We start from the raw sequence: 14,779 nt of genomic DNA, 5'->3' as shown, positions 1-14,779 counted from the left end.
AAGACGCTGGCAGCTCCAAAAACGCTTTTGGTCTGATTGTCTCCTTACAAACCATTAATGTCCCCGTGCTATTTAATAATTTCATCAATGGACCTAGTTACGTGGCTGGATTATTTGGAAGAAGAGAGCCAAATTGGTGAGTAAACAAGTAAAACTTGAATCGTCCCCCCCCCCCCTCCTCTGCCAGTTTGAAAATGCAAAGGAGATGATAGCCTACTACTTTCTGCATTAGGCTATTGGGTGATAAGTGCCCGCTATTAATGTTCAAGTAGGCCATCGTTCGTTCACGTATCATTCGCACAATGGCGCATATCAATTAATTAAACGAGCAAACTCACGGTTTCCTCAAGTGCTGCAAACGGCAAGAGGGTGACAGTGACTGTGTTGTACTCTATATTCGAGACATAGCCTAACTTTTGTGGGGAGAAATAAATTGAAAACTAGTCAGATATGACTTGAATGCCACTTGTAAAATCATCCAGCGTTTAACGTTAGTGCGACCACTATTTTGAGGCTTTTGGGCGATGTAACAAGGCAAGCTCTTACTTTTTGGCACATTACCACCCCAAGTTATCGCCTGAATGCATAAGAATGCGTCGGAACCTTCGCAGTGAGACCGGTGCGTTATGGAGTGGTGGAGACAAATGTTGGGAGACCTGTGCAATTTTTTTTTTCTTTGCAATTCCATCGCGGGCAAGTTGAGTATCACTGCTCTAGCCCCACCTGGCTGCAGCCTGTCTGCCTGTGTGGTGAGGATGGACTCCACCAGCAGCACCGTCCTCTTGCTCACGCGGGCAGGGCAGTGAAGCGAGGCCACGCCCAGAGTGTGCAGATGCTTCACCTGCAACAACAACAACAGCAGCTGAGGCCTAGTCCACATGTACATTACATTACATTACATTACATTTACATTACATTACGTCATTTGGCAGACGCTTTTATCCAAAGCAACTTACAAGAACACATTTTTGTCAGCAATAGAGCAATCAACTATGCAACACAGTCTATGACAACTACAACTTCTGAAGGAACAGTGGTACAAGTTTAGTTTAGGTAAGTAGTTTTGTTTTTTAAAGAGGGAGTTCAAGAAGGGCCCAGATGGAGCCTGAAAAGGTGAGTCTTTAGTCTTTTCCGAAGGATCGGCAGTGATTCGGCCATCCTGACCGAAGGTGGAAGCTCATTCCACCATTGAGGTGCCAGGGACGAGAAGAGTCACGAACGGGATGAGCGACTTTTGAGCCCCCGTAGTGGAGGAGGGGCGAGGCGTCCTGCACTGGTGGAGGAGCGGAGGGAACGGTGAGAGATTTGGAGCCTGACCAATTGTAAGTACAGGGGGGCTGTCTGGTGTACTGCCCTGTAGGCCAGAACCAGTGTTTTGAATTTAATGCGTGCCGAGATGGGAAGCCAGTGACGGTCCCGGAAGAGGGACACATGGATTTCTTTAAACAGGGTTTTCCTCCATATTAACTGTGTCCACAAGCGCTGCTTTAGAAAATCTTTCCTTCCACACTTGAACGCAAATACACCAACTTACAACAGTGACGTTACTGTACACCGGTAAACGCAAACCCAGCAGCCACAAACACCAGTTAGCGAGCAAGCAAGCTAACTGGTAAGTCCTCTGCTTAAGGTCTGTGTAAAACTTTTCCTTATCTGACCTGAGTGAATGTGATTACAGTGGGGTTGCAAAATTCCGGGAATATTCAAACCTGGAAACTTTGAATGGAAATGTATGGGAATATAGGGGAATTAATGAAAATAAGATGGACATTTTGGGGTAATTTATATTACCTACTAAATAGAGAGATTTGTGCGATGGTGTGACACTAACCACCTTGTGCTGCATGTGAAGAAGTCTCAAGAAGACTGAGGAGATGGAGTTTGACCCAAAAGGCAGTGGAGTGACCTTCAGCTGGTGACCTTCAGCCGGGGCCATCCACAATGCACCCATCACTCAGGTCTGTTCTTATACTGCAAGTACCTCAAGGTTCATATTGACAACACACTCAGCCGGAGGAGCCATGTTGAAAGTCTCTGCTCTAGACTTCAACAGCGGATGTATTTTTTTTTAACCTTCTGGTCGGGGATTCAGGCTGAACCATTATTCATCATTTCTGCCAATTAAGCTCCTAAACAATAATGTAATGCAGACTGACGCTGGCCATGAGAGTTATGTGCAATTAATATATCACCGTACGAAATACACTGTTTCAACTAGACAACAAAAGATTCTAAATTGCCCCCCAGCTTACTTCCTGTTTGCAGTGAGCTACAGTCGTCAAGTTAGATAGTGTCGCCATAGAATGGAGGCAAATGGTACAGTCGTTCAAAATCACCACGTTCAAATCTAACAGTGCATCTAAAGCTCTTTGTGCTTTGGGTACTCACCACGAGATGAAATATTAATCCAAAATGCTGAGAAATTATATATATTTTAAGGTAAATACAGATAGCCGGAATTACTTTCTAAACATGGCCACCAGGCATGTGCGGCATGCAGCGCATGCGCTGTGTACAGCGGAAGCGTTCATTACAGGCAAACAAGGAAGTAAGTACGAGCTGTGTATTGTGTAGGCTGTTTATTTTCCTGTCAACCATTTTATGTGAAGCACTTTGAATTGCCTCTGTGTATGAAATGTGCTATACAAATAAACTTGACTTGACTTGGGCTACTATCTTCATATGTAATTGTCATCCTCTTAAGGAGGATGATTCCTCTTCAATGAATTCTCTGACTGCACTAGCCTATATGTTGAGCGTTGCGGAGCGTTAATTGACGATTGAAACGTAGTATCAAGTTAACGTTACTCGTACAATTAGACATGGTAATCGTAACGTACAATTTGAAATTGTTTCGGGAGTACAGAGCTGCATCCCCTAATGACAGATAGCCTATTATGCGCACATTAGACACATTCAGAGCGAGATTAATTTGTAGGCTATACTATTAACTGCTTACCCGACATGTGCCCGTGGAAACAATGGCACAAACTAGTTCATTTCAGACTACTGTAGGTCTAGTCTTTAGAGATGAGGGGAGACATCTCGCCTGCCACGGACCAGCGGGGTCTCCCTGTCAGAGTGTCCGTCTGTGCCTCTGACAGTGCAGGCAGAGGCAGACACACAGCCAGTGCGCTGCTGTCATCCACTGAAACACGCGGTCCGCATTGGGATAACCGCACAGGGAAATGTGAATTGTGTTGCGCAAACTTCGCCAGCAATGCATTAGTCTATAAATAGCGCATTTAATCTTGTCGGTTATTTAATGAGCGTCGGTTTAGTCCCCATTTCAAGCAAAGTAATGAAAAAGATAGAGAGACAATACAGATCAGTGCCGGCCCATCAGTGCAGCATGTTCAGAGGTTCTTTTTCTCGTGATATATTTTTTAATCTCCACGATATCGTCACATTTTGATATCGCGCAATTTCGTGGGACTTTAGTATCGTGAAATTTCGTGGGACAAAATATCGTGACATCCCTACAAATGAGCGAAACTGTACCGAATGTCATTGTTTATTTCATCCATTTATTTATTTTACATTTGAAGCTTCTATTGATGCCTTTGACGTCTGCCATGATGTCATCATAAAAACTAATCTAATTGAATAAAAAAAATGGCATCCTGAAGGTCGTACTGTATGATGTACTGAATGGTATGGTGAGATCAACAGATGTTTTGGGTGTGAAGGTTGAGCTCTCTTCTCACCATCAGCTCCTGGTTGAGGTCCTGGGCTCTGGTCTCACTCAGGAGGACACTGGACAGCTGGGTCTCACAGACGGACAGCAGCTCTCCACAGTGCTGGTTCAAGAACGCCTGCACAAAACAACAACAACCCCCTCTGTAACAAGACTGTGGATCGACTTGGCTACAGCTAAGAGTGCTTATATGGAAAATTAAATTCAATGTGTCTGTATAAGGACCCCCAACCCCCACCCCACAATTGTACTTGGCTAACTCCCCCTGCACCCCATCTCCCAATCTGGGGAGAGTTGTGGACTATGCGTCATCCGATACATGTGCAGGCGCCAGCTGCTTCTTTTCGCCTGACAGCGGGGAGTTTCACTGGCAGGACGTAGCGCATGGGACAGATCACTAGAGATGCTGCGATCCGATCATGTGATCGGATATCGGCGCGATATCAGCCAAAAAACATGGATCGGATCGGATCGAATTCCAGCGAAAATGACCGATCCAAGGCTCCGATATAAGCACTCCATTCCATGGATTTCTATCCAGCATGCAGCACACTGAGGCCGCGTTGAGCCTAGGATGGCCAGGGCCAAAATGTTGTCTTGCTTCAACATACATCGCATCGCATAAACCATTTCCACCCGCAGGTTTGAGGAGTAGCTAACATAAACGTCAGATAAATACTCTCTATAGGCTAACGTTACCCACTGAGGCAGCTAACATGGCTAATTAGCTAGCTAACAGCAGCTATCTTACTAACGTTAATGACACGTTAGTTGACTGAGCGAACGGCGCTGTACAGCAGGTCGTTATCAAAACGTATTGCACTGAAGAGAAGTAACATTACAAAATGACGAAAGACTCATCCAATCTGGCAGTGGAAATGTATGCACAAACTTTGTGGGTAACTTTGCGAGACTCAACCGAATGACTGATGAGTCTCGCGTTGAGCCTAGGATGGCCAGGGCTTAGATCTGCGTGAGCACGACCCGTCGTAATTTGTCCAATTCAAGGTACATTAAAACGTTGTCTTGCTTCAACATACATCGCATCGCATAAACAATTTCCACCCGCAGGTTTGAGGAGTAGCTAACATAAACGTCAGATAAATACTCTATAGGCTAACGTTACCCACTGAGGCAGCTAACATGGCTAATTAGCTAGCTAACACCAGCTATCTTTCTCCTCTAAACTAACGTTAACGACACGTAGTTGACTGAGCGAACGGCGCTGTACAGCAGGTCGTTATCAAAACGTATTGCACTGAAGAGAAGTAACATTAGAAAATGACAAAAGACTCCTCCAATCTGGCAGTGGAAATGTATGCACAAACTTTGTGTGTGTGTGAGAGACAGGGACAGGGCTGTGTGTGTGTGTGTGTGAGAGAGAGAGAGAGAGAGAGAGACAGGGACAGGGCTGTGTGTGTATGTGTCCTGTGTGAGACAGAGTGGGGGTGTATGTGTGAGGAAACAATAATTATTTGTGTCCAGTGTTCACCCATTACAAAATAAGTGTGTATTTGATTGTTATGTTTTAGTTTTACATCAAATTAATTAGATGAACTAAATCGTTTACATACTATATTACCAAAGCACACACATACATACCTAACCCTAAAAATGTTTGTTGCCTGCTAGCTATCAGACAGCATAGAGAGGCTTAAATATGTGCTGTATCGGTATCGAAATCGGTATCGAATCGGGTATCGAAATTTGATCGCAATCGGATCGGTTTTGAGGCTAAAATATCGGAATCGGATCGGAATTGAAAAATCTCGATCGCAGCATCTCTACAGATCACGCTAGACCCCGCCCACCTCCGAACAAGCGCCGCGACTGACCAGAGGAGGCACTAGTGGGACACATAACCCACCAGCTTCCCACCCACAAACACAGCCAAATGTGCCTGTACGGACGCCCAACCAAGCTGGAGGGAACACAGGGGATCAAAACCTGCAGTCACAACCTCCGTTCCTCTGACCCCAATCTCCTATCCCCACCACTCAGGACCAAGCGCCGGACCTGGGGTGACAGAGCCTTCTCCATAGCTGCTGCCCCCTCCCTCTGGAAGTCACTTCCAAAACACATACGTGACTGCACCACCGACCTCCCCCAGTTCAAATCATTCCTCAAGACCCACCTATTCAAAACTGCTTTTAATGTTTGATTACTTATGTCATGTGTAATTTTATGCCAAGAAATCGTGTTTATTTTTAAAGTAGTGTTTAAAATGTACTGTAAAGCGTCTTTGAGTTTTTAGAAAAGCGCTCTATAAATTAAATGTATTAATATTATTATAAACCTGTGACTCATGTTGCGAGGCAGGGAATCTACCGCGGCACTACCCAGGTGCCCTTTAGAAGAACTTTTCAACACCTGAAAACGGTCCAATTTTAAGATATTCAAAGTTATACATATTTGCTACAAACGGCTTCATTCCCAAAAAATCCCCATCAGCATTGGCCTTGAAATTGCCATAATGTTCAAACTCTAGAGATATATTTGTATTATATATATATTTATAAAACGGCTCTCTCAAATCAAGCAATCTGATTGGTTCACAGCCATTGTATAAATCCCGTAACCGAGTCCAATAACCCATGGCCATGGGTTATTGGTTGCCATGGCAACTCTCTTACTAAAAGCATTTGGTTACCTCAAAAAAAACAAATGGCGGAGACAGCTGTCGGATCCTTGTGAATCGATCTTCGCTTATAACTTTACTAATACTTCGCAGAAAATTATGTTTTGTACAAGAATAGATGCGGGCTAATGTCTTCTTTGCAAAAAAAAGGCTGTTAACCCCGCATTTAACCCCGTAACGTTAGTTGGTGTCGGGCTTTGCAGAAAGCACTCAGCTTCTCAGCAAGCGCCAGGATTGGCCAATGTCAACTTCAGTCTCCAGAACGATCCAATCAAATCACCCGCACGTCTATCTTCTTGCTAGAGGTCCCGCCTTGCAGTAGTGTTTCAACTGACTCTATCAGAATACCATGCCAGTCGGACTTATAGTATTATTATTATTATATTATTATACTTGGAAACCGTTTTATAAAAGCAATATAGCACTCGAGCAGCGTGTGTTGTGGCATATATCCCGCTGATAAGCTGTTATCCCACTCGGCCTGCGGCCTCGTGGGATAACAGCTTATCAGCGGGATATATTCGCCACAACACACTTGCTCTCATGCTATATTGCTTAAATATATTATATATTGTATTTGCATATTTGTAACATGACCACATTCTAAATTGTGTTTTGAATTCTTTGTAATTGTGAGGTGATGCAGAAGAGGCAGTGTGAGGGACCTGAGTCTGCTTGATGTCTTCACTGCGGCCCAGATGGGACAGAGTCTCCACAGCAGCTGTGATCACCTCCAGAGACTGATTGAAAGACTTCAACCATGCCATCAGGTCATCTGGGGGGGGGGAAGGGTGACACAGAGGGAGAGACAGAGAGAGAGAGAGAGAGACCAGGAGGGAGAGACAGAGAGAGAGAGAGACAGACCGGGAGGGAGAGACAGAGAGAGAGAGAGACAGACCAGGAGGGAGAGACAGAGAGAGAGAGAGAGACAGACCGGGAGGGAGAGACAGAGAGAGAGAATTACATGAACAAGCGCAAATTTGCAAAAGCTGCGACCACATATGCGAATTTGCAAAATGCAGGGTGGCAGGGACAGCCCACCCTACTCTGCATTTTGATACACCTACACACAACCTCCATGCCAAATTTCAGCCCTCTGCTATCCTGCATTTCGAAATTTGCCCCCCAATGCCCCCCTTTTAGCTCACACACACACACACACACACACACACACACACACACACACACACACACACACACACAGACACACACACACACACACACACACACACACACACACACACACACAGACACACACACACACACACACACACACGCACGCGACCTCCATGCCAAATTTCAGCCTCCTAGGACAAAAACTGTGCCCACTAAAGGGTGGTGAACTTTTTGTAGACCGACCGACCAACAGACAGACAGACAGACAGACAGACAGACAGACAGACAGAGTGACCTATAGAAACACTGCGGAGCGCGTCATCATTCAGAAACCAAAACGGGAGGAAAAAAAAAAAAAAAAAACCCAATCCTGGCGTTCTCCTATGTCACGTGCTAGGGATGTAGCGATAAACGGTTTTAATGATAACCGTGATAAAATTCCTTACGATAACCGTACTGTTTCAAATTTTCATTATCATTAAAACCGTGGTACCGTGATTACAGTGCGTTGAAAAACATGGTAAATACTGTCCATCATCAACCAAAGTTGGCAACCGTCTCCCAGATGCAAACGTGCAGCCTTGGAGAAATGATTTCAGTGAGTGTATCAATGCTTTTTGGGTCTGAGTTTTCAATATAAAACGCGGTACCAGAATAAACTCCCGCACACTGTCTCCACATGCAATAAAAAGTTTAATCAGAATAACGTTTCGGTCGTGAGACCTTCATCAGATTCTCAGAGAATCTGAACAGTCCCCTCACACTCTGCTGATTGGTTTAACAGTCCCCTCACACTCTGCTGATTGGTTTAACAGTCCCCTCACACTCTGCTGATTGGTTTAACAGTCCCCTCACACTCTACTGATTGGTTTAACAGTCCCCTCACACTCTGCTGATTGGTTTAACAGTCCCCTCACACTCTGCTGATTGGTTTAACAGTCCACTCACACTCTCGTCACCCTGTGGATGTTCCCATCATGCAACACTGCGGTCACTCACCGATGATCCTGCTCTTGGTGTCGTCATTGAGGTGCTGGGCGATGTCTCCCATCACGCTCAGGATGTGACAGTGGGTCATCGCCTTCATATCCTGAGACCTGACAACAAACAACAACAAACATCTGGTTAATATCTGGTTAGCATCTGGGTAACAGACACACACATTCTATCTCAAGCCGATATCCTAGTTTTGTTCTAAGGCCAACACTGATCGTAGAAATCATGTGCTAGATTACAACTCTCCCCAGATCGGCAGAGGGGGTGCAGCAATGACCGGGACAGCAGGGTGAACTGGCCAAGCAGAATTAGTGAGAAACCAGAGGAGAGGAAAAAATGTTGATACATTTTTTTTTTTATCATCATGTAGCTGAGTTCTATTCTCAGAATTCTAACTTTATTCTCAGAATTCTGACAAACTTGTGTTTTTAGCATGCTAGGTTTATAGCTCTCTTCTACCGTCCTCTCCCTACTTCCCCCTGCCGAGCAATTTGCTCTCCTGTCCACTGACGAGGCTTCCACTACTCTTCTCTCCTCTCTCTCCTCTGCTCTTGATTCTCTTTGCCCACTCACCACTAAGCCTGCCCGATCTTCTCCCCCTTCTCCTTGGCTGACTGAATCTCTGCAAACTTATCGAACTGAGCTTCGGTCAGCTGAGAGAAAATGGAGAAAATCACATCTCCCTGAAGATCTCTCTTCCTACCACCTTATCCACTCAAACTTCACTGATGCTGTCTCTAAAGCAAAAACCTCCTTCTTCATCTCTCAAATCCAGTCCTCTGCATCCAATCCCAGTAAACTGTTTGCCACCTTCTCCACGCTCCTCAACCCTCCCTCCCCTCCCCCTCCCTCCTCCCTGCTGATGATTTTGTAACCTTCTTTACAAAAAAGGTGGACGACATCAGCTCCTCCTTCCATCCTCCAGCCACCCTCACTAACACTCCCGACTCCAATCCTGCTCCTCAGCCCCCTGCCCCTGGATTTGCTTCCTTCTCTCCTCTCTCTCCTGATGAAGTGCTTAAACTCATCAGCTCAAACCGAGCCACTTACTGCCCCCTCGATCCTAACCCTTCCTCTCTCCTCCAAACCATCTCACCTAACATATCTCCCTTCCTCACTACCTTCATTAACTCCTCTCTGTCCTCTGGTCTTGTCCCGCCTGCTCTAAAGACTGCAAGAGTCAAGCCTCTGCTTAAGAAACCCTCCCTTGACCCTACTGCTATTCACAACTACAGACCTGTCTCTCTTCTCTCATTCCTTTCCAAAACCCTCGAACGAGCAGCGTCCGAACAACTTTCTCTCTATCTCTCCCAAAATGACCTCCTGGACCCTCTGCAGTCCGGTTTCAAGGCCTCTCACTCCACTGAGACAGCTCTTCTTGCTGTCACAGAGGCCCTTCACACTGCTAAGGCCTCATCCCTCTCTTCTGTTCTTGTCCTCCTTGACCTGTCTGCTGCCTTCGATACAGTCAACCACCAAATCCTTCTTTCCACTCTGTCTGACCTCGGCATTTCAGGCTCTGCACTCTCCTGGTTTGCTTCTTACCTCTCTAACCGCTCATACCAGGTCTCATGGAGAGGGTCCCTCTCCAGATCCTGTCCTCTTACCACCGGTGTCCCCCAGGGCTCAGTCCTGGGCCCCTTACTTTTCCTTCTCTATGTCAGATCTCTTGCCTATGTGATCTCTTCTCATGGCTTTTCTTATCACTGCTATGCTGATGACACCCAGCTTTTCCTTTCTTTCCCCCCCTCTGACACTCAAATCGAGGCTCGCATCTCTGCATGCCTCAAAGACATTGGCGACTGGATGTCTGCCCACCACCTCAAGCTCAACCTTGGTAAGACCGAGCTACTCTTCCTCCCAGGAAAAGACTGCCCTCTTGCAGATCTCTCCATCTCCATTGACAACACCACTGTACTCCCCTCCCAAACAGCCAAGAACCTCGGGGTGATCCTTGACAACCAGCTGTCTTGCTCTGCCAACATAGCTGCTACAGCGCGCTCCTGTAGGTTCTCTCTCTACAACATCCGCAAAATCCGTCCCTTTCTCACAAGAGAAGCGACTCAACTCCTGGTCCAGTCTCTTGTCTCCTCCCGCCTGGACTACTGCAACGTGCTTCTGGCCGGCCTACCTGCCACCGACATCCGACCGCTTCAGCTCATTCAGAACGCTGCAGCCCGTCTGATATTCAACCAACCCAAATTCTCTCACGTCACTCCCCTCTTCCAGGAGCTCCACTGGCTTCCCATCTGGGCCCGCATCAAATTCAAGACACTGGTACTGGCCTACAGGGCAGTACACCAGACAGCTCCCCGGTACCTGCAATCCATGGTCAGGTTCCAAACCTCTCACCGCTCCCTTCGCTCCTCCACCAGTGCAGGTCGCCTCGCCCCTCCTTCGCTACAGGGGCTCAAAAGTCGCTCATCCCGATCTCGACTCTTCTCGTCCCTGGCACCTCAATGGTGGAACGAGCTTCCACCTTCGGTCAGGACTGCTGAATCACTGCCGATCTTTCGGAAAAGACTAAAGACACACCTTTTCAGGCTCCATCTGGGCCCTTCTTGATCTAACTTCATCTCTCTCTTTCCTTATATAAAAAAAAAACCTAACCAACCTTGTACCACTAACCTAAACTTGTACCACTGTTCCTTCAGAAGCTGTAGTTGTCATAGACTGTGCTCCATAGTTGATTGTTCTATTGCAGACAAAAAATGTGTTATTGTAAGTCGCTTTGGATAAAAGCGTCTGCCAAATGACGTAATGTAATGACGTAATGTAATAGCTACTGAAGGCTTATCTCTGCCTCTCTCCCTGGGCAGGGCATAGTTGACTTGCAGCAGCCAGGGTCTTGTGGAGCTTAGCTTAGCATAGCTAAACACCGCGGATATTTATCCGATTTCGAGATTATGGACAATTCATTTGAATTCGATGGCTGCACGTATTTATTTGAGCCTGTCCGGAATAACGTCATGGATTACACCTGAGCAGCGCTGGAATGGGAGCTTCTGTATCTCTAACAATGTAATCGCTCGCACGCATGCTGCGCTTTACCCGATCAAAATGAAGTGAACGTGACCGGTGTGTAGTCAAAACTGACCATTTACAGCATATAGCAAGTTGCTACTTGCTACTAGGGACGAGCTAGAGCTGTTATTGTTGTTTCATAGCGACGGACGGATTTGAGAGCGACACGCAGGGAGCGGAAAATAAATCCATTAATGGGCGGAGCCGGTCGGTTGGAGCCAATGACAGAGCTTGCAGGGAGCGGAAAGGGATTTTCTTCTGCTGCCGACCGCGCCTCTTGAGTTCCTGTCGCACCACATTGAAACGGGGCTGCTGCCCCCAGAGGTTAGAGGTTTATGTTTGCCCCCAGAGGTTAGAGGTTTGTGTTTGCCCCCAGAGGTTAGAGGTTTATGTTTGCCCCCAGAGGTTAGAGGTTTATGTTTGCCCCCAGAGGTTAGAGGTTTATGTTTGCCCCCAGAGGTTAGAGGTTTGTGTTTGCCCCCAGAGGTTAGAGGTTTGTGTTTGCCCCCAGAGGTTAGAGGTTTATGTTTGCCCCCAGAGGTTAGAGGTTTATGTTTGCCCCCAGAGGTTAGAGGTTTATGTTTGCCCCCAGAGGTTAGAGGTTTATGTTTGCCCCCAGAGGTTAGAGGTTTATGTTTGCCCCCAGAGGTTAGAGGTTTATGTTTGCCCCCAGAGGTTAGAGGTTTATGTTTGCCCCCAGAGGTTAGAGGTTTATGTTTGCCCCCAGAGGTTAGAGGTTTGTGTTTGCCCCCAGAGGTTAGAGGTTTATGTTTGCCCCCAGAGGTTAGAGGTTTGTGTTTGCCCCCAGAGGTTAGAGGTTTGTGTTTGCCCCCAGAGGTTAGAGGTTTATGTTTGCCCCCAGAGGTTAGAGGTTTGTGTTTGCCCCCAGAGGTTAGAGGTTTGTGTTTGCCCCCAGAGGTTAGAGGTTTATGTTTGCCCCCAGAGGTTAGAGGTTTATGTTTGCCCCCAGAGGTTAGAGGTTTGTGTTTGCCCCCAGAGGTTAGAGGTTTATGTTTGCCCCCAGAGGTTAGAGGTCTATGTTTGCCCCCAGAGGTTAGAGGTTTATGTTTGCCCCCAGAGGTTAGAGGTTTATGTTTGCCCCCAGAGGTTAGAGGTTTATGTTTGCCGCCAGAGGTTAGAGGTTTGTGTTTGCCCCCAGAGGTTAGAGGTTTGTGTTTGCCCCCAGAGGTTAGAGGTTTGTGTTTGCCCCCAGAGGTTAGAGGTTTATGTTTGCCCCCAGAGGTTAGAGGTTTGTGTTTGCCCCCAGAGGTTAGAGGTTTATGTTTGCCCCCAGAGGTTAGAGGTTTGTGTTTGCCCCCAGAGGTTAGAGGTTTATGTTTGCCCCCAGAGGTTAGAGGTTTGTGTTTGCCCCCAGAGGTTAGAGGTTTATGTTTGCCCCCAGAGGTTAGAGGTTTGTGTTTGCCCCCAGAGGTTAGAGGTTTATGTTTGCCCCCAGAGGTTAGAGGTTTGTGTTTGCCCCCAGAGGTTAGAGGTTTATGTTTGCCCCCAGAGGTTAGAGAAAAAAATACTTTTTTTTTGTTCAACCGATGGGTTCCCAGATTGCTACAAATGTGACAGACAGCAAACCAAAGGCTGCGGACGTAGCACCGAGGTAAATACTGTAGATCATTATTTTTCTCATTGTCTGTATGATGTATAATAAGTATATGAGCCGCTGAGTTGTCTGAAAATAAGCTATATACAGGACATAAATAGAAGCATTTCACATGCCCCAAATTCCTTGTTTTCAGCTCGCGGGTCAAAACAGATGAACGTTTCCGCGCTTGTTCATCGAACTGAAGTTACATGGGTGAATTAAAAACAAAGCAAAAATAAGGTGGGAACAAGGTCCAGATTGTAAAAACAAACAAAAGAAATTCTCCTTTAAATTGTGTGGTGTATTAAAAAATAAGTCTACTGACCCCAGCATGTGGTCCCAGGCATCGAGGATCTTGCCACAGGACAGTGTGGGGGTGGAGCCCACCACCTTGGACAGCAGCAGCCAGGCGGGGGCGGCGTGCTCCTCGCTCTCTGTGTGGGACATCAGGCTGGAGACCAGCGCCCGTGTGAACTTCTGCTGCTTGGACCACACGCTGAACGCCCTGCTGAAGTAATGGCTGCACGGGGCGGGAGAGCAGAACCTCTGTTAGGGTGTCATTTTTGCTTACCTGAACCATATTGGTGTCAGTGTTTCCCATACATAAAGGAATTTGTGGCGGGCCGCCACAATAATATTTGGACCGCCACAATAAGATGTTGACCAAAAAAAAAAAAAAAAAAAAATTTTTTTTTTTACAGTGCACCTGAACGCAACATGCAAGATATCCGCTGAATAAGTGTCCAATAAATGTTCATGTCATTTTGGCCAATACTTCTGTTATAGCATTTCAGTCTGGAATATGGAATATCTTTCAATAATCTATGATTTAGCTGCTAAATTGTCAAATACCGCCATCTGCTCGCTACCCAGGCACTTATGTATGTACTTAACCTAACTAACTTAACCTAACTACCGGTAACTATCCGGTGTGCACAACACTGTCAGCCTCAACTCCGGCTGACAGCCCAAAAACCTACAATCCGCTACAGAAAAATGTATATTGTTTGTTTATTAACTGGCCCCTCGCCTTCTATCATTTCACGAAAGTGGCAAAGCAAGTTGAGTATCCCTGACCTATAGGGAGAAATTTAGTTTGTCATTGTAAACCCACAGCACAGTAATGATGACATGTTCTTCATAGATCTAGCCTTTTAATTTTGCTCTTAAGCTTTCTCAAAGTACACCAAATTCATGCATTTTACTTTAAAATGTTTAAAAAAAATCTTGCGGGGGGGCATGCCCCCGCACTCCCCTAGCAGGTCTGCGGTCCCCCACCACAAATTCTCAAAATCCTGTGGGAAACACTGGGTGATATATATATATTAGGGCTGTTAACGCGTTAATCGCGCGTTAACTCAAATTCCTTTTAATGCGCGATTAACGCATGCACTTTCTTTGAAGTTTGAGCCTTGGTCCGACCCGTAGTTTGGGAAATCAGGAAGCAGTAACGTTGATAGCAAGCAGAAAGAAACCCCCGTGAGCAGAAAAGGAGGAAGAAAATGGGTATAATATTGTTGCCAAGTTCAGTTTAAAATTGAGAAAATGTCCCACATTTTGGGTGAGAGAGTGGGCGCATCAGCGCGATCAGACCGTTGCAGAGAGACAGACGGAGCGCGGGGGGGAGAGAGGCAGAGAAAGCGAGCGAGACAGACAGACAGGGAGGGCGATCAGACCAGAGTCAGAGAGAGAAAGAGAGAGGGGGAGAGAG

At 46.3% G+C, this 14,779-nt stretch overlaps 1 protein-coding gene across 1 annotated transcript in view; it reads right to left on the bottom strand.

Annotated features, from left to right (window-relative positions):
* Positions 1–14,779, bottom strand: part of ncapd3 (non-SMC condensin II complex, subunit D3) — a gene marked incomplete at its 3' end in the record, with an annotated part of 123,357 nt that overhangs the window by 42,715 nt on the left and 65,863 nt on the right. Inside the window, exons 17-21 of the mRNA XM_083636022.1 lie at positions 13,394–13,588; positions 8,451–8,548; positions 7,001–7,110; positions 3,708–3,815; positions 724–841 (exon numbers count right to left, since the gene is read on the bottom strand). Of these exons, the coding sequence (XP_083492148.1) occupies positions 724–841; positions 3,708–3,815; positions 7,001–7,110; positions 8,451–8,548; positions 13,394–13,588 (629 nt within the window). The remainder of the gene's footprint in view (positions 1–723; positions 842–3,707; positions 3,816–7,000; positions 7,111–8,450; positions 8,549–13,393; positions 13,589–14,779) is intronic.

This window comes from Poromitra crassiceps, assembly GCF_964638095.1.
Source record: "Poromitra crassiceps genome assembly, chromosome: 4".
NCBI classification, from domain to species: Eukaryota; Metazoa; Chordata; class Actinopteri; order Beryciformes; family Melamphaidae; genus Poromitra; species Poromitra crassiceps.
This window is presented reverse-complemented; position numbering and strand designations above follow the sequence as displayed.